The following is a 25556-nucleotide window of genomic DNA, read 5'->3' on the forward strand; positions in this document are numbered from 1 at the left end:
CCCGCCCACAGGTACCCGGCGACACTAGCGCCGCGCCCTCACCGCACCCGCTACCTCTAGCCCAGTTACTTGTCTCTGGTTCTGTTTTTTCTATAGTATAAATGTATTTTCAGGATACCCGGCAAGTACCTCGGTGCTGGTGTGAATGCGGACGCGATGTTTCATTTAGCGTGTTCAGTTGATGTCTTGTAAATTATTAGTGTATCATAAATAGTTGACATAATGTTATTTCAGTTATTGTATTAAAAATTGTTATAATTCCTAAGAAAATTTTATTAAACACCACCTTGAACCATTTTATTATTAAATCTCCAAAAGAATTGTATTTAAAAGTATTAGAAACTAAATAAAAAGCGTTTAATTATCTATCTTATATATAAAATTCTCGTGTCACAATTTTCGTTCCCATACTCCTCCGAAACGGCTTGACCGATTCTCATGCTCAATTTTGTGACCATATTGAGTAGGTCTGAGAATCGGCCAACATCTATTTTTAATCCCGCGCGGACGGATTCGCGGGCGACAGCTAGTTTTTATGTATATAATTCTTCAGTGAGTGTGTATGTCACTGAACTTCTCTCAAACGACTGGACCGATTTTGATGAAATTTTTTGTGTGTGTTCAAGGGGATCTGGGAATGCTTTAGATTCACAATTTTGTCCGCTGGACAATGTTTTTTTAATTAATTTTTAATTTATTAGTAGTTGTTGATTTTGGAATGTTTTACATTGGATCCGACAGACGGCGCTACCATCGCAGTGTCAAATTTTAAATAATATTCGAATTTTCAAATTAAAGACGTGTAGACAGGACAACGTCTGTCGGGTCCGCTAGTATGAATATAAAGGAAAGTCTTGTTAGTTACACTATTTATAACTCAAGAACGGCTTTACCAATATGGTTGAAAATTGGTGAAGAGGAGGAGCTTAGAGCCAGGAGACGGACATAGGATACTACTTATTCATTTATTTTCGAATTTATACCTTGAAGAGCTGCTTTTAATGTAACTTATCTATATATTAAGTTTTTTATATCCACGCAGAGTCGCGGGCGACAGCTATAATTAAAATAAAAGAACTCGATTGATTATTTAATTTTTAATTAGTTACTACACAGCCTTATTGTTAAGCAAGTCAAACATGGTAACATTTGAAAAGAAGATTTTTTAAGCACTTTATATTTTTACATGGCAATAAAAGTAATTTACGTTCCATCACGCCTGTTAGCTAGAACGGTAGACAGAGAAGTTAATATGTTCTCCTATTATGTAAATACTATAAATTTTAATCACATATTGACTGATATTCTACTTATATATATAAAAAAACATCAATTTTAATTACTATTTCTATATAATAAAAAAATCACCGAACTTCATGATTTCAATGGTTAAAGCAAAAATAAGTACATTTAATTTTCAATTAATAAATTCAAATCCAAATTACACAAACTACGCATATTAAAGAAATGTACGGAATGTTTTTTTTTATAATTTTAAATACGCACCGCATTCCTAATCTATATACAGGCTGATCAAAAAACCAACACTTTCCAAATTTTTTTTTTAAATGCCAATTTTGCACCATTGATGTCAACACCAAGGCACTATATCACCACGCGTAACATCTTAAAATTTAGAAAATATTGTGCTTTGAAAAGATATGCGTGGGGTAAAGTCACATTATTAAATAGCTCAAATATTTTATAATACATTTAAAAGGCATATAAATTCAAGATTCGGGAATGTTAGATTAAATTTTCAATCTTGTCTGTTTCCATTGTCGAAAAACAAGTATAACAACAATAATATAATAATTTAAATACAAAAGATAAATAAATGTCAAAATTAGGAAGATTAATTTACAGAATTATATTTGCATTTTAATTAAATTTATTTACAATATAAAGCCACCTTTTAACGAAGTATTTAAAACATAGCAGCTTTTTACGTTTTTCCGATTTAAAAATTCTTTCCATTTTACCCGACTGTCCCCAAAGTAGGGTACAGTCGGCCTTTCTGGTTTTTGAAACTAATATCTTTTTTTACTATAAACTTGTTATTATTCAAATTCCGTAGAAATTGAATACATTTTATGTAGAAATTATTTAAGAAATTTTAGCCTCAATTTTTTTGTAATACATCAAAGAAATAATTAACAGTTATAAGCTTTTCCAAGTATTGTGCGTTAAAATTTAAACTTAACTTAATTTTTAAAATCACGACCACTGTACAAATATAACAAGAGATTCAAAACGAAGCAATTATAAAATACACTTTGGTCGTCTTAACATAAAGACATAGTCTCACTACTTTATCTGGCCCGGTGAATGGCGCTGCTGTAGCGATGTATTCCGTCAGAATATTCAAAACTCAGTCATAGAAAACGACCCAAAGATATAACCCAAAGGAGTAATAGATCATCAAGTATTCCCTTTGTCAAAAAATTAACATTCTGTATAGTATCAACGGTACTATTACATACAAAAGTGTTAATTTTTTTTAATTATATAATTTATTTTTATATCCTTTAAACAGGTAAATCTTATATATAAATAAATTCTCGTGTCACAATTTTCGTTCCTATACTCCTCTGAAACGGCTTGACCGATTCTCATGAATTTTTGTGAGCATATTGAGTAGGTCTGAGAATCGGCCAACATCTATTTCTAATCCCGCGCGGACGGAGTCCCGGGCGACAGCTAGCATATATAAAGCAATTCCATAAAAATAACCAAATTACTACAATTCAATACGCATGGAGTTAATCTTTTTATTTAAAATTGTTATGGACGCGATTGTACAAGACTACAAAGGATGTTAAATTTTTCACAAGAATACTTTAACATCTATTACCAGTTGAAGCTTTTCAAGGGGGAAAAAAAGTACTAATCCAATAAATTAGCTGCAGTACAAGGCTGTTAACTCTTTTGACATCAACATGGGGGTGCTAGTGTGTTATAAAGTGTCTTGCACCCACTGGGTCAGATAAGTTTGTAGGACTATATTATTGAATTTTATAAGAAAATGATTATATATTTTTTACAGTCAATATATCCTAGGAATACCTGTTTTAATATATATTCGAATATTTAATAAATTAAATTATTCAAACTTTCGTGAGACATTATACTAAACTGATATATAAACACGGCTAAACACTCACGTATATACGTCCGGTGGCGGCACCGACTAGTTTCGAGCCCATCGGGGGCCCTTCATCAGGATGAGTGGTACTGGTATTATATCGCGGACGCGGCCCGTCGTGAGCGACCACTCATCCTGATGAAGGGCTCCCGATGGGCTCGAAACTAGTCGGTGCCGCCACCGGACGAACATACGTCAGTGTTTAGCCGTGTTTATATATCAGTTTAGTATAATAAATTAGTTTGTAATGTCAGAAATTGATTAAGTATTTAACATAATAATGATAGGGTTTATTTTATTATTCCTATGATTTTATACACTCTTTGTATTGATGTATATAAGCAATATTAATTAGTAAATGGAATATATTTGATGTGTTAATTACATAATTATGTTTTTTTTTTTAATTAATCGTAAATATTTAAAAGCAATATTTCTTTTCTTTAAACTTAAGGCGTAAAAATTATCAAACTTTCGTCTACAAATACTGCCATATACAGGATGTTTCAAAACACGTAATTCTTTTGTATATTTGTGACATTTTAAGTGGTTTTATAAATATTATTCTTTATATATTTCAATACAAAAAGTGATTAGAAAATTCTAACAACCTGTATCATGTTTTCGTCAACAACAGATACAGGATGTTTCATAATCACATATCACAGAAATCTTTATATAATATACACCCAATTTAAAATAAATATTAACACTTAAAATACTTGCACTTTATTATTTTCTTATTTATACTTCTTCCTTGACATTTGAGACAGGAAATTCATCGCACATCGTCCGTCCCTCTCTCTCCCGTACTATACTAGTCCGTTAGAGCGGGATAGCACTAGCCTACACAGTGAGCGCGCTGCAACCCTCTCATATGTCGACTTCACATATTTTCCTCTTCTGGGGGAAACCAAATTTTTCCTTTTTTATAACTTCCTGCTTTAAACGAAGGTATGTCTCTACCCTGGATAGACCGTACTCCTGGAAAGTTAACAATCCATTTTTAACATAATAAATGAAGTAAAAAAACATTAAAACTAGTTATGCGTTGTAAAATTCAACGTAATGTGGTGAAAGAGAGTTATAGAGAACAACAGAGAGCTTAGGCCTCCTGAATCCATTGAAGGATAGTTTGTTTAGTGAAGTTTAATATATTCGGCCTCTTTGGAAGCCAAGTTATACTACCGAAACGTTCAACCTGGCCACAAAGAATATTCTATATCTTACTAATATTATAAATGCGAATGTTTGGATGGATATTTGTTAGAATGTATCTTCAGAACGGCTAAACGGATCTCGATGACATTTGGAAACATACAGAACAAACAGGCTACTAATTTAGTTTTTAATAAATTAGTTTAATAATAACAATAAAAAAGGAAACTGTAATCGCTCAAATAAAGATTGTCTGGCTATAGATTCGCACATAAGTCATATTTTATATTACTATGTTGATATTTACCCAGTATCCGAAAGGTATCTGACTCTTGGATGCGTTGACAATGGACCACAGGCTCCAGAAGAGATGGCTGGCGAGAGCGAACGCCTCCACTTCAGTGAGGAGATGGTTGATGTCGTCAATGGAAGGCTCCTTGATCTCAGAGGGGCTGGTGAAGTAATGCTTAAGATACTCCTTGATGAATATCTCCTAAAAATGTTATTGGAATGTTCTAGAACTTGTATAGTATTCGTAAGAGTTGCAGAGATATATGTTTTTTAAATAAAACACGTGTTTGTGATAATAACAGTTAGCAATGAGTTTGTATTTGACAGCGCAAATTTTCGTCAAACATTGTTGAAAAAATTCGTAAAAAATTTCTTGCATAAGACTGAAATATACTGTCATATTTTTGTACATATTAATATGTTTACGCTACAAGTTGTGACGTCATTAGACTATCATGTTATTGTGAACGTATAGTCATTTGCATCTTCAGTTACCTTCACTTACCATATTATAGTTACATTAATAAATTATTACGATTCATGTAAATTAAGTTTAAAAAAGTTTTTTTTTTTACTAAAAAATGTTCTTTATTCAATGCTTGACGAAAAATATTTAAAACATTTAAATATGCCTATGATAAATCAGCCTAAAAGTTGACCAACTAAAAAATTACGATGTTAATTAAAATATAAAATTTACGTAAATTGGTTATTAACACGTTGAGCGCCACGTCAGCCATCGGTTGCTGACACTAGATGAACTGATTTGTCGCAAAAATAATAACGGCAACGAATCCATTTCTAAGAAATTTTATCAGAGCGGGCTAAGCGGTAAGAAAAACAAAACATACTTGGCGCGTAACGTGTTGAAACAAAGCCTATAGGTATAACTTTCAAAAATGTAAACTATTTTGTACTGCGATCCGAAACACCGGCCCTTCAATACCAGTGCGTATAAGCGGCGCTCGTGGCCTGAACGGTATTGTCTTAGAAATACGCGTGGCGCTCAACGTGTTAAAAATCGTTAATAGGCTGAAAAATCAACAGCACTAATTAAATATAATATTTGACTCTCTTTTGTAAAGTACATTTACTGATTCGAGAGCGGGCGGCGGCCATTTTGTGTTCTATACAACCGTCGTCAAAAAGGCAAAGGTCGCGTCCGTTCAGCCGCGGCTGACAACTCGATGACTGCGCTAAAAATTAAGCATAAAAAACAAACACAAGCTGCGTAATGGCGGGAACCTTTATATCCAATAAAAAATATATATTTTTCATTCATTCATCAAATAAAATATAGAAAAATCTTTGTTTTTTCATCGATTTTTGATGATAAAATTATATGGCCAAAATGACCATATGATGAAATAAAATTGGAAAGTAACCAAAACTTTAGGTTATAAATGTATTTTTAAAATTCAAAGGCTGATACAATTTTAGTGTAATTTTAACCAAATCGGATATTTGTTAAGAAAGTTATAAAAAGTGACAAAAAGAGACATCTTAGTAAGCATGCATTATAGAAAATATATTATGAAATACAGTCAAACCTAGATAAGCGCGAGTCCAACCGCGATATTTTCACGCTTATAGAATTTTCTCACGTACCAAATTCTCGCTTATCCCGGTTGGACTGTATATCTTTAGTTAATCGCACTTTAATGTAATGATTATAACAAACCTCAGCGAGCTTTGGTTCTATGATTCATTCCCTTTGTCTGTAACTTCAAAAATATGATGAAACCGATGAAATTAGAGTGATATTGTAAATTATCTAGACCTAAACATAGACTAATTCATAGATTAATAATTAATTTGCTGTGTAATTAACCATAGACAATTTTATATTTTTAAATTACAAGATCACTCTATCCATAAGTCAATGTATAAGCCATTATGTCTCATACAATCCAATAAAGCTGTTTCCATACAATTCAACTGACCTTTTGCTCTAGATTTGGCCAATTCTCCTGGTTCTCATAGTAAAAGGGAGGTTCAGGGTTCGTGTAATCATACGCCCATTCCTGGAGATGATTTGCGATATCGAAGCCTCTGTAAAACAAATAATAATAGATTTAAACGTACTGTCAAAACTGGATTAGCGATTAAAAGCGAGAAACTCAGGTAAAAGACCTGTTTAAGCGAGAAAATTAAGCAATTCATTGGATTCTAGCGTATCCTGGTTTGACTGTAGTTAATATACTGTTTAAAATTTCAAAAATGCTGAAAAACTGTAGTTTAGTATTGTTAACCAATAGAGGGCGTTGTTTTTAATGTTGAATTACCATAATGATAATCATAGTTAAAAATATGCTAAGTGTCAGTTAGAAATACATAACACTGAAACTTATTATGAAAAATTGGATTAAAATATAATAATATAAATGCGAAAGTTTAGATGGATGGATGGATGTTCGAAGATATCTCAGTAACGACTAAACAGATCTTGATGAAATTTAGTACAGATTAAGACAACAAAGGTTACTTATAAAGTTTTCTATTAATTCCCTGCAGACAGAGTCACGGGCTACAGCTAATTATTAAATAAAATGAAAACAAAAAAAAATCCTGCTCGAAGGACCATAAAATACTAAAAATGGATTGATAATTAAATAGTATTCACCTGTAATTATAAGCACAGTATTCAAAATCAATAAGCGCTAGTTTAGGTTCCCCGCTGTCTGAGATGTGACTGGTAACACTGTCCGATGTGCTCGTGTCCTCAAACTGTGTCAGTCGTTCTAGACTCGTATGATTGTTCTCTTTGTCAGACTGAGGCGCCTCCACGCTGTAAGTCTGCACGTAGTCTGACACATCATCCTCTGTTGTGGGCTGGATATCTTCCAGAAGTAGAATGTTACCTGCAACAGATTATTTAGTATAGAATACCTTTTATGACTATACCAGAGTACTCCGACTGTGGGTTTCTAAGACCATCTTTATTAAAAACATATTGCTATCTCTGTTTTATCAAAGATAATGACAGGGATGACGAGATTTTGGTCTTGGATTAGTGATTATTTAACAAAGTGTGGCAGTGAGTTTGGGAGAAAGAGTGAGAGAGAGAGAGAGGACATAGGGAAGAAGGGAGGGAAAGTAGAGAAAAAAGAGGGGGGATAGAGAGTAAAAAAGAGATAAACGAAGAGATTCAGTTACAATATTCAATTAGTCTCTTCTCACCTTCTTGCAGGTCGTTATGGCAGAAGACAACAGGAGATTCGATGGAGGCGATGAATTTCTTGAGCCACTCAATCTCGTTTTCAAAGTCCACTGTCTTCAAACGTTTTATTATCTCTTCTTCTTCTTCATTCTGATACAAAAAGACAATAATCATGGTTTGTTACAAGAAATTGTTTTTTTTTTAAATATAATTACGGATCCAGGGCCCTTCAGCTTAAGTACACAAAATTCTATATTTGGGGCCGTTATATATTATATTAATTATTTTCTGAAAATTATCGTCATATCAGAAATATTTTAGTATTTTTGAGTTTTTGAGTATAATTTATCTGTTAAGGGGACTGGATTGGAAGCAGGTTTGTTACCAACCTTTCCGATAGCGTATTTAGTGAGCCGCTCGCTTCTGACCGTCCTCAGCCATTTGGCCATCGTCTTCCACAACCAGTTGGGCTCTTTGGACAGCGGCACATCCATTGAATGTATGGCTGCCATCTTCTCAGCTATCTTCATCGATAACGCCGGCTCCGCTAACTCCCTTGTTAAAAGAGGACGCGCCTGGAAATTATACAAGTTTAAATTAATTTATACTAGACTGAACCAAACACTAACAAATATCATAAAATTTTGACAGTTAATTACAGCGCCATCTATCGAAAGTTTACTTCAAACCCTTTAGTAAATGTTCTTGCGAAAGAGGGCGTTGTGTTACATTCTTTATTACAAATGTCCTAAGAGCTAGTTTATATTATGCAAGTACAGTAAGACAGTAGCGCACAAAATCATCGCTACTGGTTTACTGTACTGGTATAATGTAAACCGGGCATTATTTTCATATTTACCGGTATATATTCTTCTATTCTGCCGCCCGAGAAGACGCCATGCAATTTGGGACCCAATCGTCTTTCCGACAGCAACGTGAATATGACAGATTCAGTTACTATAGCGTCGATTGCTCGCTCGCCGTGCACTTGACCGTAAATTCTTAATAGAACCTGAAACAAAACGCGCAATGTATAACAAGTTAGAATTTTAAAAAATCAGATACGATTACAGTCCTCTTACTAATTTACATGCGATAGTTTGGAGTGATGGATGGACGTTTGTATGAAGATACAAACCTTTCTCTCCGGAACGGCTGAACTCTCGATTAAATTTGGCATACATATAGAACATAGTCAAGAACAGTTTTCTCAAGGGGGGTAAGAGACCCAGAAAGAAAATGGGGGCGTTGTGTAAAGGCCGGGGGGGTGATTTGTAATTTTATTTAGCTATGAGACCTCTTAGACAACGAATGCATGAGCTCTCAACTCTTAACAACGACTTGTGAAAAAATATTTATTCTCAAAGTGGGCAATACAAAAAATAAGTTTGGGAACCACTGGTCTAGTAGAACACATAGGCTACTTATTAAGTATTTTTTTAACTCCTCCCGGACGGAGTCGCATGCTTCTGCTAGTCAAAATATATTTGCGATATTAATTACATTAAGATATGTCTAGTACCATATTGCTGACGTTTGCATGACACCATACACACATGTGCACGTGTTTATAATAAATACGTGACTTTGTATGGATTGCGTCGTGTATGTTATCTTTGTTAGATTGAACAAGGAGTTACTTTGTATTGAAAAAAGTAATTGTTTTTTTTTTAATAAATACTATAGTCTTGATCAAGATAGAGTACATTAAAATATATTATCCTCTTTCCATATTCTTAATACAGAGTAGAATAGTACAACAAGCAAGCAATAATTATAGAACACTACTTAGTCGAATCTGGGTAAGCGAGAAACCTGCGAGTGTCATTGTCTCCCCACCTATAAGCGAGAAACTCTGGTTAGAAACCTCTATAGCAGTCTTTCCCAAAGTGGGCGATAACTCCCGCTTGTGGGCCCTGCAGGTCTGAAGGGGGGGCGGTAAGAGACCCAGAAAGAAAATGGGGGCGTTGTGTAGAGGCCTGGGGGGTGATTTGTAATTTTATTTAGCTAGGAGGCCTCTTAGACAACGACTGCATGAGCTCTCGACTCTCAACAACAACTTGTGAACATCAACTAATATGAATTAAAATATTGCTTAAACTCTAATATGAGGGCGCTAAAAATATATTTATTCTCCAAGTGGGCAGTAGACAAAATAAGTTTGGGAACCCCGCTCTATAGGCTAGTAAAATATCTCGGTCCCTGTGACTCTAGCTGATCCTGACTGTTATTTCCATCCGATCCATGGTGATTTTATGTTCTTTTGATTTTAACATATATAGCACAAAATATGTATGTTATTACTAACTATTGCCCGCGACTCCGTCTGCACGGAATTGAAAAATAGATAGTCGATTCTCAGAGCTAATGAATATGCATGTAAAAATAAAAAATCGGTCAAGCCGCTTCGGCGGAGTATACCATTGTGACACGAGAATTTGACCTAATTGCAATAATAGGAAATAAATATCCCGGATTGTACAAACCTTTGTGGGTTCCTCAATGGAGAAAGAACCCAACCTTCCCATGGACTTGCCCGGGAACTTTATACCGGCTGCCTCTGGCTCCGTATCCGGGGAGTTCTCACGGCGTAGGTAACCGCCGAGCTTGGTGGCGTCATCGGGTAATGCAACGTAGTACAGGAAGTTTGATAGACCTCCGCTGTTGACAAATAAATATTGGTTAAAGAAAACAATTTCGTGTATTTAACCCTTTTTCCACTAAGCAGAAATCACCTTCGGACAAAATGTTACACATAGCCGACAGGAGCTGTCTTTCGTGACTAGTTACTTAGTGGAAAAAACTTATAATTATCGATGTTTATTTGCAATATAAAAACATAATTTTGCTAACAGGAAACACAATTTAAATGTTCACAATAATACAATCTATAAGTAACACAAATTATGTATTTTATTAAACTTTTTTGCTTTTCATCTTACTAATATTATAAATGCGAATGTTCAGATTAATGTTTGGTGGTTTGTTAGAAGATATAAACGGAACGGCTCAACGGATTTTACTCAAATGTAGCATACGTATAGAACATAGTTTAAAAGAACACAGGCTATTAAGTTTTTTTTTTCCGCGCGGATGGATTTACGGGCAACACTAGTCTTTAAATAGTCCACTACGCTAAGTAAAGGACTGCTTCAATCTTTGAAAAAGGTATGTGTATTACCCAATAAACAGTAATAGTGCCCGCTTTAACATCTTCGCACGAATTGGCCCGGCTCGCCCGGTGAAATACCACGACCACACAGAAGACAGGCGTGAAGTGGAAGCAATTCCGCGTTTCGTCTGATGAGTGTGCGTCCCGGAAGCCTAATTAAATCCTCTTTCCCTTCCCACCCTTTTTCTCATAAGGAAAGGATGGGAAGTGAAAGTGGACTTTCCGGATGAGAGGATGCATTGAAATATTTTCTTTCTGTGCATCCTCTCCTCCGTCGATTAAAGGTAGGCAATGCATATGCAATTGCGTATGTCTATGGGCAACGGTCACTTCGCTATTTCAGCGATTTCATGTGTTCGCTCGGTCGTTTGCCACCTTATGATACCAAAAAAAAAACACAAAAACATACAATTAATTCGTTTATCATTCATTCAATTGTTTGTACAATATGATACGTCCAATATACGATTATCTTATCACCGGTAGTTTTCCAATGTCCCACATTCAAAGTATCGCAGCATTATTTCCAAATACAGTATTCATTAATATCTACAGTATTGTATATAGTGAAGACATTTAGACAATTTGTTCGAGGTAAACACATTTTCCTTGTACGCCACGTTTTTATTTTACAAGGTAAAAGTTACAAAGTCATATAAACCTGTTTTATATAGCAGCGGGGTTAGACAAATTGCATTCGTTTCGAGGCGATTCCATAACAAACTTCAAAAATGTATAGGATTGTATTAACTTTGGATAAGTCACGTAATCGCGCGTCAGTTTCATACAATTTTGAAATTCGCTATGGAATCGCTTCGAAGCGAATGCAATTTGTCTAAGCCCTCAGAAAATATGTCGATAGAAACGTTTTTTAATTTTTAGAATTATAGAACTGATCTTGTAATATTCCTGGAAACATCAGCTCTAGCTTCCAGTGAAAGTCGACAAAATCGGTCCAGCATTTTTGCAGATTCCTCGAGACAAATTTCTGATTTGCGAATAGACAATAATTAAAAAAAATATTCATTATAAGCAACGCAAATATATGTTAGCAAAATATGTTTTTTTAAATAATTACAAACTGCAATTTACATATATATATAGATAGATAGATATTGTTGTCGCTTTCACTCTCTTTGACTCACTTTAATATAGTACCTATATGCAAAAACCGTGAATTTCCACAAACGTAACATCAACACAAAAATATATTTTTATTTCAATTTTTTGCACAAACAACTATTTTTTTTAAATGTATCAACATTCAATCACAAAAATAAATGCGTTATAAAAAGTTATAACAAGTTCAGTTTTTGTAGTTGTCAGGCATTTTTCATTGTTGTTTCACGCAATACGTATTCCGGAACTGTTTACCCATTTTTTGTTACACTACTTAAAGTATTAAAAATGTAAAAATATAATTCAATTTGTAACATTAATCACTAGTCTTTATCCAACATAGCTGTCGCCTGACACAGTCTGCGTAGAAAAAAAAATAGTAGCCTGTGTTCTTCCAGACTATATTCTATATGTATGACAAATTTAATCGAGTTCCGTTCATCCGTTCTAGAGATACATTCAAACATCCATCTAAGCATTCGCATTTATAATATCAGTAAGAAGTAAGTAAGAGCGTCGGTGGCCCAGGGGTCAAGCACTCGACTTGCAATCTGCAGGTCCTGGGTTCAAATCCCGTCATGTACCAATGTGTTTTTCGATTTCCGATTTACATATGTACATTTATCCGACGTTCTTACGGTGAAGGAAAACATCGTGATCTGAGAAGAAATTGAAAGATATGCGTGAAGTCAACCAACCAGCACTTGACAAGCGTGGTTGACTATGGCCTAATCACCCTTAACTTAGGGTAGGCTCCGAGCCCCTCGGTGGGGACGCATAGTGAGCAGATGATGATGAAGAAGTAAGTATATCTTTTTTAATTTTTTTTAGTATATGAAGTTTAGGTAATACGATTATTTTTAAACCGAATATAAATTCTTGAATATTTGAAGCGTGATTCAGTGCAACAAAGTGCACTCAGTAAGGCGTGAGTTGGTCTTTACATTCGACCCTGAACGAGGTTAAGCGTGCACATTTTAATGACACCTCAATTTAAAACTTCTTAAGAATGTAAATTTTAGGTTAAATATAACTTAAAAATTAAATATATAACAAACCAATTAAAATCTTACTAATATATAAATGCAAATGTTTGGATGGAAGAATGTTTACGAGGTATCTCCAGAATAGCTGCATAGATCTCGCTGAAATCTTTGCCGAATGTAGTCTAGTCTGGAAGGACACATAGGCTACGTTTTCTTTAAAATCCATGCGAACGTAGTTGCGGACGACAGCTAGTTTTATTATAAATGCCTGAATTCCTAACCGGAGATATTTTTTGCGTCTCATAAAAAAAATAACATGTTTTTATACATTTGTGGCAGTGAAAACTCACAGCAATAACTCGTTTGACTCGTAGTTTCGTCGACGTGACGTCATTTAACGAATAAATTAAATCGCTTTTAAAAAGTTCACCCACAGAAGGAAGCAGCCAGCATTCAAGGTCAAGTCGATGTTTACGTTTTTTCCATTGTAAACTTAACTACGTAGTTTTTTATACATTTAATGCGACACAGACAATATCTACTTTAAATTATGTAAACATGGTAACGTCAAATTCCGTTCGTGGCACCAAATATGTTTAACTTTAACAATTGTTTTGTAAAAACCATGAGATTAATTTGAAATAATATTATGACAAGTGCCAAATTTCATCGAGAAACGTTGAGCCCGTTATAACACGTTCTGGACATATCCTACAAACATCCATCTTAACATTCGCATTTATAATATAAGCGAATGAGTTGTACAATGAGAGAATGAGTTAAACATGCACTTTATATTTGAACTTTAAAGGTATCGGGATTGAAACAACATGTAGGAAAGTAAAATTACTAATATCTTATATTTATTAATATCTTAATTTTCGTGTCACAATTTTCGTTCCCATACTCCTGCGAAACGGCTTGACCGATTCTCATGAAGTTTTGTGAGCATATTGAGTAGGTCTGAGAATCGGCCAACATATATTTTTCATCCCCCGAAATGTTAAGGGTAGTCCACCCCTATTTTTTTTTTTTAGACAAACACGCAGACGGAGTCGCGGGCGATAGCTAATATGTAGATAAAAATATGTATGTATGTATTTGTTCGATGCTAGCACACTTATCGCTGTTACGATAGTACAGTACAAATGTCAGCGGCCTAAGAACCAGATAAAACCGGTTCAGTGAAAATGGAAATAAAATAAAATAATTAATGAGATAAAGAAATAAAAGTTAAATAAAATATTGGCTTAGCTTAGCTTAGACTAGACTGAGAAGAAGACAGATATGATTAACAGTAAAATAACTAGGAGTTATTGGATCTATGGACTAATCTTAGCAATATTATAAATTCGATGTTTAGATGGATGTTTGTTAGTAGGTATCTCGCTGAAATTTGGCATAGATGTAAAACATAGTCTGTAAGAACACATAAGCCATTAAGTTTTTTTTTAAACTGCAAGGACGAAGCTACGTGCAAAAGATATTACTAACATCATCAATCTGCCCTTATCCCTATCGAGGGTCGGCACAGTATGTACTACTCCATACATTTCTATCAGCCGTCATATCTGAATCTTACCACTTCCTACGCATATCCTCTTTCACACATTCCATACTTTCTTTGGTCTTCCTAAAATATATTACTAACATAGCAAAATTAGGTGCATTTTTAGTAAGTCATGCGAAATAACATGTCTGCGTTCAATGACGTCATAGCTATTAAGTCTAGACCGTTAAACAATTTAAGTCTAATTAATATAAAATTACTTGGCTTCATTGCTCGTGTAAAAAGTGCGTGCTAAGTATTTTTAAATTATATTTTATCATGGTACGAATAAAGCTTGGTACGTGTGGTTTTTATAAATACAGCCTCTGTATATAAAGTTTCGTTCAATAAAATGTTACGTAATACTGCTGACAGAAACGCTTCGTGTAGAAATTCAAAGGCAAAGAAAATGTCTGTTTTATCCCAACGAATGCGGTACAAATGAAACATAGTGTATAGTGGTATCCAAACCTAATCACAGCTCGCAATTTCTCAGGCGCACAACGCTGGGCCTGTGTAGACATCTGCTGAATATCTAAGCCAGCATAAAGTTTGAATCTTATTATACTCGTATGTGGTGTTTATTTTGTGACACGACGCACTCATGTTTATTATGCTTTGGCAACTAGTTTATCCACTTTGTGTGGAAATACGTTGCTGTTGTATACTGCCTTTCATTTGCTGTTTGCTTGTAGCACGATCTTGCTCAAAGGGAATGTAATTGCGTGTAAAGGTCGATTCCCTTATTAGTAGTTATTTGATTTTTTAACTGAGAATGATAACTGATAATTAAAAAACTTAATCATATAGTCTTCTTTTTCGTTTGTTTTAACTGGTTATTCTTAGCGTCAATATAAAACATAATGGAACTTGAACAAGCGAATTAAACTACACTATACTATAAAGAGGAACTAATAAACTCAAAAACTACCAAACCAATTTCAAAAATTCTTTCACTATCATGATGCTACATTATGCCGAAGTAACATAGACATTCATGGTGTTCCAACTGACCTGATACGCCTGAAGATCAGTTCCGTAGGTTTGACACTCTTCCAGGCGCCGTGCAAATAGTTTCTGCAGATCCTGCCCGCCACTTCACGCATCTCCTCCTCCGTGCCGCACATTTGCAGTTTCTGTAACAAAAAATATAAACTTTGTACATCTTAATGACATTATAAATGCGAAAGTTTTGGAAGTAACAGTACATTATCCATGGCTAAATCTGATCCACTGAAATAAAAGCGAATTTTAAGATAAGTGGATTGATAGATGAATGTTAGAAGGTATGTCAACGGATCTCAATGAAATTTGGTATAGATGTAGAGCATATTCTGGAAGCACACATAGGTTAAGTTTTTATTTAATACCGCGCGGACGGAGTCGGAAAATACTACTAGTATATTTTAAATATTTGAACAAGAACTAGTAGAAAGCCTTACATCATCCATTATATGATGTATAGTTATGTAGAGTTGTGTGAAAGTTACAATAATGTCGCCTATGTAATTATATACTTAAATAAATTTTTTTTCATAGGGGAATGCTTTAGGCATACTCCGTGCCTCGGGGAAGGCACGGTAGTTGTGAGGGATTCTCTCCCCGAATGGGAGCATACCCACTAAACCCATACCATCATAGCCATAATGTGGGACGCCACGTGATCGTGTTAACTTACCACCGCGACGCCCCACTGATATACTTAAATACCTACTTTTCTTTAAAGTAAACCTATTCTATTACCTGAATTATATGGCTTTAGCCTATTAAGTATTAGAGTTAACTATAAAATAACCTTCAAATGTATTCTTTATCTTCTTTAGTATAATTAATTCGCAATATTACCATAAAACATGACCTGATCTTTTGAACATTGAATTTCGTTGCGAGCCTTTAGTACATATTGATTTAAAATAACTTGGTCAGGGACGCGCTATATTTATAAAGTAACGTAGCCTAGTTTTTTTACCTTTAAAAATTATAAACAGAGATGGATAAGAGTGATAAGGCTGGAAAAAATTCCAGCGTAGATCTTGCATCCCTTTCTATTATCTCAATAGTCACTATTTCATTCTTTTTCTTACATCATCAGCTCGCTATACGCCCCCACTGACGGGCACAGGGCCAACCCTAAGTTAGGAGTGAATAGGCCACAGTTAACGCTGTCTGACTACGGGTTAACTTCACACATATCTTTGAATTTCTTCGCTGACATGTTCAGGTTACATCATCATTTCCTTGGCCGTAAGAACATCTAATAACTGTACATATGTAAATCGAATCGAAAAACACATTAGTACATAGCGGGATTCGATCCTAAGACCTACTGATTATAAGTCAAATCTTTAAACATGAACCACCGACGTTCCCCTTCTTATATAACCTTAACTCAATCCATCTTTTAGATCTAAACAAAACAATCTTCTCTACATTCATGATTAAACGTCATTTCCACTAAGCAATATGCCACTCGACTTCGTACTAGTCAGAGTCGTCGCCTATTGGAAATTGATTTAACTCATTCTCTACGTCATAAATACTTCACAACAATGTTTATAACTACGTTACAATTTATCATACATTTAGGCCGATGTAGAGCTTAGTGTTATCATACCAAAACAAATGCTAAGGTACGATTAATCAATTGTTGCCGTGCCTACTGGCAACATTTCAATAATCTGACAAGGCCAGGTTATTGCCAGATAAGATTTTATTATCAGATAGTATTTTTATAAGGGCAATCCAACTGATCTTAACTGTTAAAAGATATGTAATACGGGCAAAATAAACATTTGTAATTAAGTTACGATAACTATAATTACGATTAATTAATTACTTGTAGGCATTAGTTACCTACAATTAATTTAATTAATTCTAACATATATAACAGACTCCGAGCCCCTCGGCGGGGACTTATAGTGAGCTGATGATGATGATGAAAACAGACTAGCTATCATCCACGAATTCGTTTGTGAGGTATTAAAAAAGAAACTTAATAAGTAGCCTATGTGTTCTTCCAGACTATGTTCTACATCTATGCCAAATTTCATCGAAATACAGCCGTTCTGGAGATACCTTTAAACAAACATCCATCTATAAATTCGCATTTATAATACTATTAAGATAAGATATGTAGTTTTAAATCTATCTTAATTTTATGAAGTGTTAAGACGCATAAAATTTTGACATTGAATCCATGGTTGTTTTACAATGTGAAGGTTAAAAGGAAGTACCTGTCTCAAGGTAAAAATAAACAATCTTGAGTGGAAGGATGAACTTTTTAAAGATATGACAATTCTTAAATATAATAGAAATATTTATATTATTATTATAACGTTTATAAACATAATAAATAACGAGTATCGGAATAAAGCAATGCAATAAATATCTTTGTTCACGCGCGTTTACTTCGCATATTTGCGATTTGTCTCAGGAAAATTGTTTATATTTCCAAGATTGCCATATTGTCAAATTGAATCTTTTCTCCAACTATGCTACGAGTATATTGTTGTTAATCTTACGTCCCCACTGTGGGGCTCGGAGCCTACCCAAACTCACGGGTGACTAGGCCATAGTCAACCACGCTGACCCAGTACGGGTTGTTGACTTCACACATATCATTGAATTTCTTTTCAGATATGTGCAGCATCACGTTTATGTTTTCCTTCACCGTAAGAACGTCGGATAAATGTACAAATGTAAATCGAAAGCCCATTGGTACATGGCGGGATTCGAACTCAGGACGTGCAGATTGCAAGTCAAGTGCTTGACCCCTGAGCCACCAACGCTCTAAAATGACGATCATTTAGGCTCAACCACAATTTATGCCTACCATATATTACGTCAGTGGAAATTTACTTTTATTTTTTTACCACTAAAGCTGATACAGTATAAATGAGATTATTAAGATATTTTATTTGTTTTATGTACGATAAGTTATCAGTACTTGTTGAATAGAGGATTATGAACAATATACATAGAGATAAATATATAAACGTGTGAACGATTCAAGGCTAAATAAAACTTTAACACGTTAACTGCCAGAATGATTTTTCGAAAAACGAAAAAAAAATTGAATTTTGCCCAAAACCATTTGAAAACACTTAAAAATATACTAATACCTTATTTACATCGCTAATATATTTATTATTTACATATGAATGGAAGTATGGCTTGTCGGACACATAGTCCGACACGGCCTGATTGAAATATTAGCTTGTCGGACACAGTGTGACACGGCCTGATTGAAATATTAGCTTGTCGGACATATAGTCCGACATGGCAGCTAACGTGTTAATATTATAAATACATGTATAAATGGATGTTTGTTAGAACGTATCTCCAAAACAGCTGAATAGATCTGGATGAAATGTGTCATACATATAGAAAGTTGGTCTGGAAGAACACATAGACTACAAAGTTTTTTTTATACCGCACGGATCCAGTCTCGGGTGACATATAAGTAAAAAAGAACAATGTCAAGTACAAGGAAAAAATATTCTTAAAACTTCTACGTATTTTTTTTAAACTTAAGCAAACAGCAATTATACAGTAAGATCATGTCTATCCTTGGATTAAAATAATAGTTAATATTGTGCCTCAAATATTAATTTAAAAAAAAAACAAAAATTGTAACTTAGAACCCCTAGCCGTGCCGTGGATAAACTAACGTAGATGTCACGGTTCGGTCGGGCGAAGAACACCGCGAAGTTTAGTGGGTAGTCCGGCCTTGATCCCAGGCCGGGAGTCCCACACGAAACCGTCCCTGCTACCCACAGCACGGACGGCGAAGTGCATAAACGCATTCCCCGCGTTAGCAAAAAAAAAACCTTGTAACTAACAATTAAACTCAATAAATTAAGTGTTTACTAACTTATCTTAGCAAGACATTACATTTATCAAAAGTCAAGTAATTGCTTCAGATAAATGACGCTAAGTTATTTAAGTTATCAAGTATTTATCAGTGGGCTTTTCAATTGCCTAGATTTTATATAACTTTAGTCAATTTACAAACAAACAAAAATTGTTATCAACGCAGCCTTCAACCAACTAATCCAAGTATTATCAATCAATATCTAACACAATTGGTAATTCAAGAGAAATGATTAACGTAGATAATGTATTCATAACTGTATTACCAATTCAAAGAATCTTATTAATATTATAAATGCAAATGTTTGGATGGATGTTTGTAGTTGAAGGTATCTCCAGAACATCTAGCCGAATCTTGATGAAATTTGGCATTCATATAGAACAACTGGAAGAACACATAGACTACTAATTATGTTTATTTTTAATTCCGCGCGAACGGAGTCGCGGGCGACAGCTAGTTATTAAATAAAGTATTGTTTGCGGTTAGTCGCCTATGTGTTCTTCCAGAGTATGTAATACATCTATGCCAAATTTCATCAAAAACCATTGAGCTGTTCCGGAAATATCTTCTAACAAAGATACATCAAAACATTTGCATTAATAATATAAGATTTAATACTTCTATAATAATATTGACTATTACATAAATGTGGGCTTCCACTGAAAGACCACTCATATATATCAGTCATACTAAAACATAGCATTCCCTCTTGGTACATATGACAACACCACATAATAAACTAAAATGTACGTGTAATTTTTTCTTTAAGCGTCGGTGACTCAGGGGTCAAGACTTGCAATCTGCAGGTCCTGGATTCGAATCCCACATGTACCAATGTATTTTTCGATTTCCGATTTACATATGTACATTTATCCGACGTTCTTAAGGTAGAGGAAAACATCGTGATACAACCTATACATATCTGAGAAGTAATTCAAAGATATATGTGAAGTCAACCAACCCGCACTTGACCAGTGTGGTTGCCCCTCAGTGGGGACGTAAAGTGAGATGATGATGAATTTTTTTAACCAATTGTATGTTCTAGAAATATTATGTTACAGTTCAATTTAAATGATTTGTGTGTGTTTTTAATTAATGGTGTCTCTGATTGTTGCTTTTATGAGACTTGTCATTGCATTTTATTAATGTTTATTATTCATGATTGAGGTAAAACGATCTTAATTGATATGAACGGTACTAACTTGTGTTTTTACCTACTTTTTATAACATACAATTGGTATAAACTATCAAAGAATATTCAAAGTCACATTGGAAGGATCGTCTGGCTAAAGTGTTAAGCACTTGACTTGTAATCTGCAGGTCTTGGGTACAACACCATGTAACCAATATATATTTAGATTGTCGATTTACATATGTACATTTTTCTGACATTCTTACAGTGAAGGAAAACATCATGATGCTACACATATCTATCAAGTAATTTAAAGATATGTGTGAAGTCAACTAACCCACATTGGACCAATATGGTTGAGGTCTAGTTACCATTATTAGGGTAGGTTCCGAGCCTTTCAGTGGGGGCATATAGTGAGCTGTTTATGATACATTGGTAGGTAAATACACCCATGTATAAGCAATAAATATCCTTTTTTAGTAATTAAAATTCTAAATTTAAAAAATAAGGGACAATATTGAAATAGGGGCTTATCTTCTTCTTTTAGTTACTAATGGACCCCATCGTTTAATTTCGATGATTTCGCCAACGTCAAGGTTGAAGGTAATTGAAAACGGAAAAAGGAAGATTAAAAGATTAAATAGTAAAGAACAGAGAGGTGGACGGATTATCGATCTGTTTGACAAATGATCGGTTGATGGTGACGGTTGCGACTCTAGGGGCTTATCTCTAGTGTGATAAGCATATTTATTACTAGTTAGTTTTTCATTTTCCATGGTCGAAAATTGTTGGTAATTAATGTGTTTTCAATATAAAGAAAACAATATACAATCAAGTAATTGTTTTATAAAAGAAATATAAACATAATTATCAAGCTCATTAACATTATAATGTACCATACTGATTACATAATTATGATAACATAATATATACATTTGAAACACAGATCAAAGTACTACCGAGTATATAAATCAACTAGATATTGCATGCAACTCCGTTTGCCTTACAAAACTTAATTAGTAGCCTACATGTTCTTTCAGGCTATGTTCTACATCTAAGCAAAATTTCAGCAAGATCCATACAGCTATTCTCGAGATACCTTCAAACAAACATCCATCCATACATTCACATTTATAATATTAGTATGATATGTAGCGAAAGCTGCAGCTGCAGCTGGTCTACACGGCCGTTGAAGCGTACCAGGACAAGCACGACCTTCAGTAATGAAGAATATGAAGAAGAAGAAGATAAGAGATAGCTAGCATAGATAGCAGCTGGTCGACACAGCCGTAATAGCATATCAAGACAAGCACGACCTTCAGTAATTACGTACACGAAGAAGAAGAAGAAGATGTAGCGAAAAATGCATGCATAAGCAATTATTTTATAGTAAAAAAAAACAAGTAAGCAGCCATGAGATTTTGCTAAAATAGCAAAGTGTCTACTCATAGTCAATCCAATATGATAGGAAATGTATTGTAGACATAGACTTGTAGTAATAAAAAAAATGTATATACAGCATGAAAGGTATTTAAATATAATAATTTGTGCCGTTTTCCTGGTTTCCATTAAATAAAAAACTACAGATGAACATAGTGTTGTTTACGATATCAAGACATACAAGGTTAAGAAATTGGAAGATTGTTGAAATAATTTATTAATTATAATTCACACTTTAAAAGGTGACTTGATAATTATTATAATAAGTACTATATCTGGTATTATTTAACATTTTGTAGGTGGTGTAATATTTGTATGTAGATTCTAAAATGTCTTATCACTAAGAAACTTGAACATATATTAAAAATGAAGTTATTAATAAATATAAAGGAAAAATACCCAATAGCGGCTTCTACTGGACAGAATTAATCGATTGCAATAATTCCCAGCTTCCATTAATATCTTCTTAATTGTTGAAGACATTAAAATTTAGGAAAATCACCAATTATCACTTTCAAAAATGTCAGGTTATTTTATGTCGAAATATTGATTTTACTTTGACATTGACATTTCAGTGTTGCCCGATTTGTTTTTCTTTGTATCATTTAAATTATCGTTTAAAATAATAATAAAGTTATATAAAACGCTTCAATAGTTTATTAACTTTAAGTAAGAATAATATTATAGTATTAGGTAAAATTTAATATTATGTTCATTTGGTGTTGAAAATACAAATACTTATAAGGATATAGCTTATAAACAAGTTCAAGCAAATTTTTAATTAGAAATCAAAATTAACATAATAAATCCTTTATCCCATTGATAAATTGAATTAAAAAAGCTTTCATTTGAAATGAATGTTGTTTTCCAAAATGAAATAGAAGGAAGAAAAAGAAAACAAAGAAAATACGTATGGAACAATGAAAACGATAAGTCTTTATTATATTATTTAAAGAAAATTAATTGAATCTTTGCTCATTATAACATAACGGAATATAAAATATAGTTATCTTCAAGATACGTCATAGTGGTATGATGTTATGGCGAGAGAAAAAAAAAACATTTTCTTTGATTATAAAAATGTTACGGCTACTGTGAGTGAAAAATCAAATTACCTTGGCCATGGCACAATAATTCTTTTCTTTACAGTCAAAGAAACAAATATTTTAAGTTATTAAGACAATTGCGATATACACTGAGTTTTTAACATACACTGAACGTCTGCACTGCGTAGGCTAAAAATATAAACTGGCGAGTTGGCGAGCGAGCGAGATGTCTGTTGTATAGAAATTCGATAGGGCGACATTATCACATCGTCATAAGCGCGAGCGAGAAGGAATGATTCCTTTTTGCTCGAAGCGTGCGGAAATTGACGAAAAGCGAAAAGCAACCCTTGTCGGTGCTTGTCGGATAAAATGATTCACACATATTATACTACTAATGTATAGAGACGCATTTCAACAATCGAAGTATTTTATTGGATGCAACATTTCAAAGCAGTCACATTTTCTTTCACAAAAAAACAGTAAACAATATGAATCATTATTATTTAGTGTATACATACGAATGTGAATAATGATTATTATTTCCGGCGATATATTCTTCACATTCAAAACATGTTTTGATGGTAATTGATAATAATCATTGTGCTAGTAAACAAAGTTGATAAAATAAATATTGTTACCTGCATTTTGTATTCAAATTCATTCATTAATGTCATAATTTATACCATGCAAAAATAATTGTCTAAAAATCACTGATTTTTCTAGCCAAGGTTGTCGGAAGCCGTACTTTAAACATAGTAAAGCGTGTTTACAAAACATGGTACGTCTAGTACAAACGTGATTTGCGCAATAATTTTGAGTCTATAATAAAATACATAACAGACATTAACTATAGCACGTCAAAGAAATTACCACTTTTTATTCTTAAGTTCTCAAACTACGCAATCAGTGTTGTTTAAGCCGCATCTTTAAATAGATTAAGTAAGAGAAATCTGCACTAAGTGACCAATTAAAATGGTTCGAAATCGAGTATTGATTTCGACGGTAAGTTCTGATTTCTCCTTACGTTATAACATATAACATTAGGATCATTGGTATTCTGTAGATACATAATCCGGAGTACAAAAGTGAGGATAAAAAAGGCATCCGGGGGCCTTGTGTTTGTAAATTCTCTCAGTGTTGTCATATTCAAAACATGACATTTCGAAAAACTACTCTCGATTAGATGTCAAATATGAATGAAACTCTCCATCTATGATCTGTGAATTATTATCTATGGTTAGATTTTACCTACAGTTTTTTTCAATGTAAACATTCATTATTGCAAATTATTTATTTGTGTTCAAGGATAGTCTAACAAAATACCCGGATCCATATAAAAAGTTAATAAAAAAGTTATTAAAATCAAGTGAGAAAAAAACATTAAAAATGTACAACAATACGTCTATTTACAATTTTTTACATAACATCATTGTAGTGAAGATTAAATAGTTGTGATAGAAAAACTTCTATCTTGCTTATTGTTACCTGCACAGATAATAGTGGTTGATTTCGTTTATTGTTTGTGAAAAAGTTTTTAGTGTCAACTAAACCGATAGTTATTTATAGTACTAGCTGTCGCCCGCGACTCCGAACGCCCGGGATAAAAAAAGATAACCGATTTTCATTTACTGAACATGCTTATAAGTCAAGCCGTTTCGAAGGAGTATGGTAACTAATATTGTGTCACAAGAATGTTTTATATAAGAAGATTATTTGTAACGCTAAATTCATAGATTAATAACCTATAGATACCTAATCCGGAGTATAAAGATGAGTCTAAAAAGGCTTCAAGAGCCCTTTTTTAGGCACCTTTTTTTGAGTGTTGCAATTTACAAAACAAAATGAAATGAAAATCGGGTAACGATGAGACGTCAAAACGTCAAACTTTAACACGCAATCCATAGTTATGTTCTATATATCTACTAGCGGACGCGACAGACGTTGTCCTGTCTACACGTCTTTAATTTGAAAATTCGAATATTATTTAAAATTTGACACTGCGATGGTAGCGCTGTCTGTCGGATCCAAGGTAAAACATTCCAAAATCAACAACTACTAATAAATTAAAAAGTAAATTAAAAAAAACATTGTCCAGCGGACAACATTGTGAATCTAAACCATTCCCAGATCCCCTTGAACACACACAAAAAATTTCATCAAGAGAGAAGTTCAGTGACATACACACTCACAGAAGAATTATATATATAAAAGATGGTTACGTTCCTAAAAGTACTATAATCTATAGTATGACTAAATAATAACAATAAAGGCAACTAATAAGTATAATTGTATAAGAATAATGTAAATAGATAAACGCGTACAGACGTAACAAAACTGATCATCAAAACAAACAAGCACGACATCAAAACAATACCATTGAGATATTAATCTAATCTAGACCGTTTACTTTGTGTGTTTGTACGTTTATTTCCATTTAATAACCTTGTTTGAAAATACAAAGATAAAGGGAGTGAAGTTTTAAAGG

At 33.7% G+C, this 25556-nt stretch overlaps 2 protein-coding genes across 7 annotated transcripts in view; one reads left to right on the forward strand and one right to left on the reverse strand.

Moving 5' to 3' along the window:
• The window catches only part of LOC106123993 (sorting and assembly machinery component 50 homolog A), a 6421-nt gene extending 6146 nt beyond the window's left edge, over window positions 1-275 (forward strand). Inside the window, exon 13 of one of the 2 annotated variants that reach the window (XR_001228178.1) lies at window positions 1-78. The gene's annotated coding sequence lies outside the window, so the exon portion shown is untranslated. Of the gene's footprint in view, window positions 79-113 lie in introns of those variants that run through there. The other variant, XM_013320426.1, reaches the window with a different exon arrangement.
• A 3047-nt stretch (window positions 276-3322) lies between these two features.
• Window positions 3323-23282, reverse strand: LOC106124658 (choline/ethanolamine kinase). Of its 5 annotated transcripts, none has more exons than XM_013321548.1 (10): window positions 23141-23282; window positions 15595-15716; window positions 10241-10415; window positions 8614-8766; window positions 8144-8329; window positions 7775-7904; window positions 7218-7455; window positions 6538-6646; window positions 4611-4796; window positions 3323-4129 (listed from the first exon to the last, which is right to left on the reverse strand). In XM_013321548.1, exons 1-10 carry the CDS (start codon window positions 23147-23149, stop codon window positions 4019-4021), a joined length of 1419 nt encoding a protein of 472 aa, XP_013177002.1. In that variant the 5' UTR covers window positions 23150-23282; the 3' UTR covers window positions 3323-4018. The 5 variants fall into 5 exon arrangements, 3 of the variants coding, with proteins under 3 accessions (XP_013177002.1, XP_013177001.1, XP_013177004.1); XM_013321547.1 differs by lacking the exon at window positions 23141-23282 and adding an exon at window positions 22425-22559; XR_001228211.1 differs by lacking the exons at window positions 3323-4129; window positions 23141-23282 and adding exons at window positions 5683-5790; window positions 22425-22560 and having other exon boundaries at window positions 4707-4796.
• Window positions 23283-25556: the final 2274 nt, after the last annotated feature.

The sequence above is a fragment of the Papilio xuthus genome, unplaced genomic scaffold (genome assembly GCF_000836235.2).
Source record: "Papilio xuthus unplaced genomic scaffold, Pxut_1.1 DF825946.1, whole genome shotgun sequence".
Classification (NCBI taxonomy): domain Eukaryota; kingdom Metazoa; phylum Arthropoda; class Insecta; order Lepidoptera; family Papilionidae; genus Papilio; species Papilio xuthus.

What these genes read in the sequence shown, in the direction of transcription:
- LOC106124658 (XM_013321547.1), bottom strand. Translation starts at nt 22,508, where the DNA reads ATGTCTTCAACAATTAAGAAGATATTAATGGAAGCTGGGAATTATTGC. An exon ending in CTGATCTTCAGGCGTATCAG is followed by an intron (nt 10,416 to 15,594) that starts GTCAGTTGGAAC and finishes ATTTGTCAACAG; the next exon opens with CGGAGGTCTATCAAACTTCC. An exon ending in GGCCAAATCTAGAGCAAAAG is followed by an intron (nt 4,797 to 6,537) that starts GTCAGTTGAATT and finishes TAACATTTTTAG; the next exon opens with GAGATATTCATCAAGGAGTA.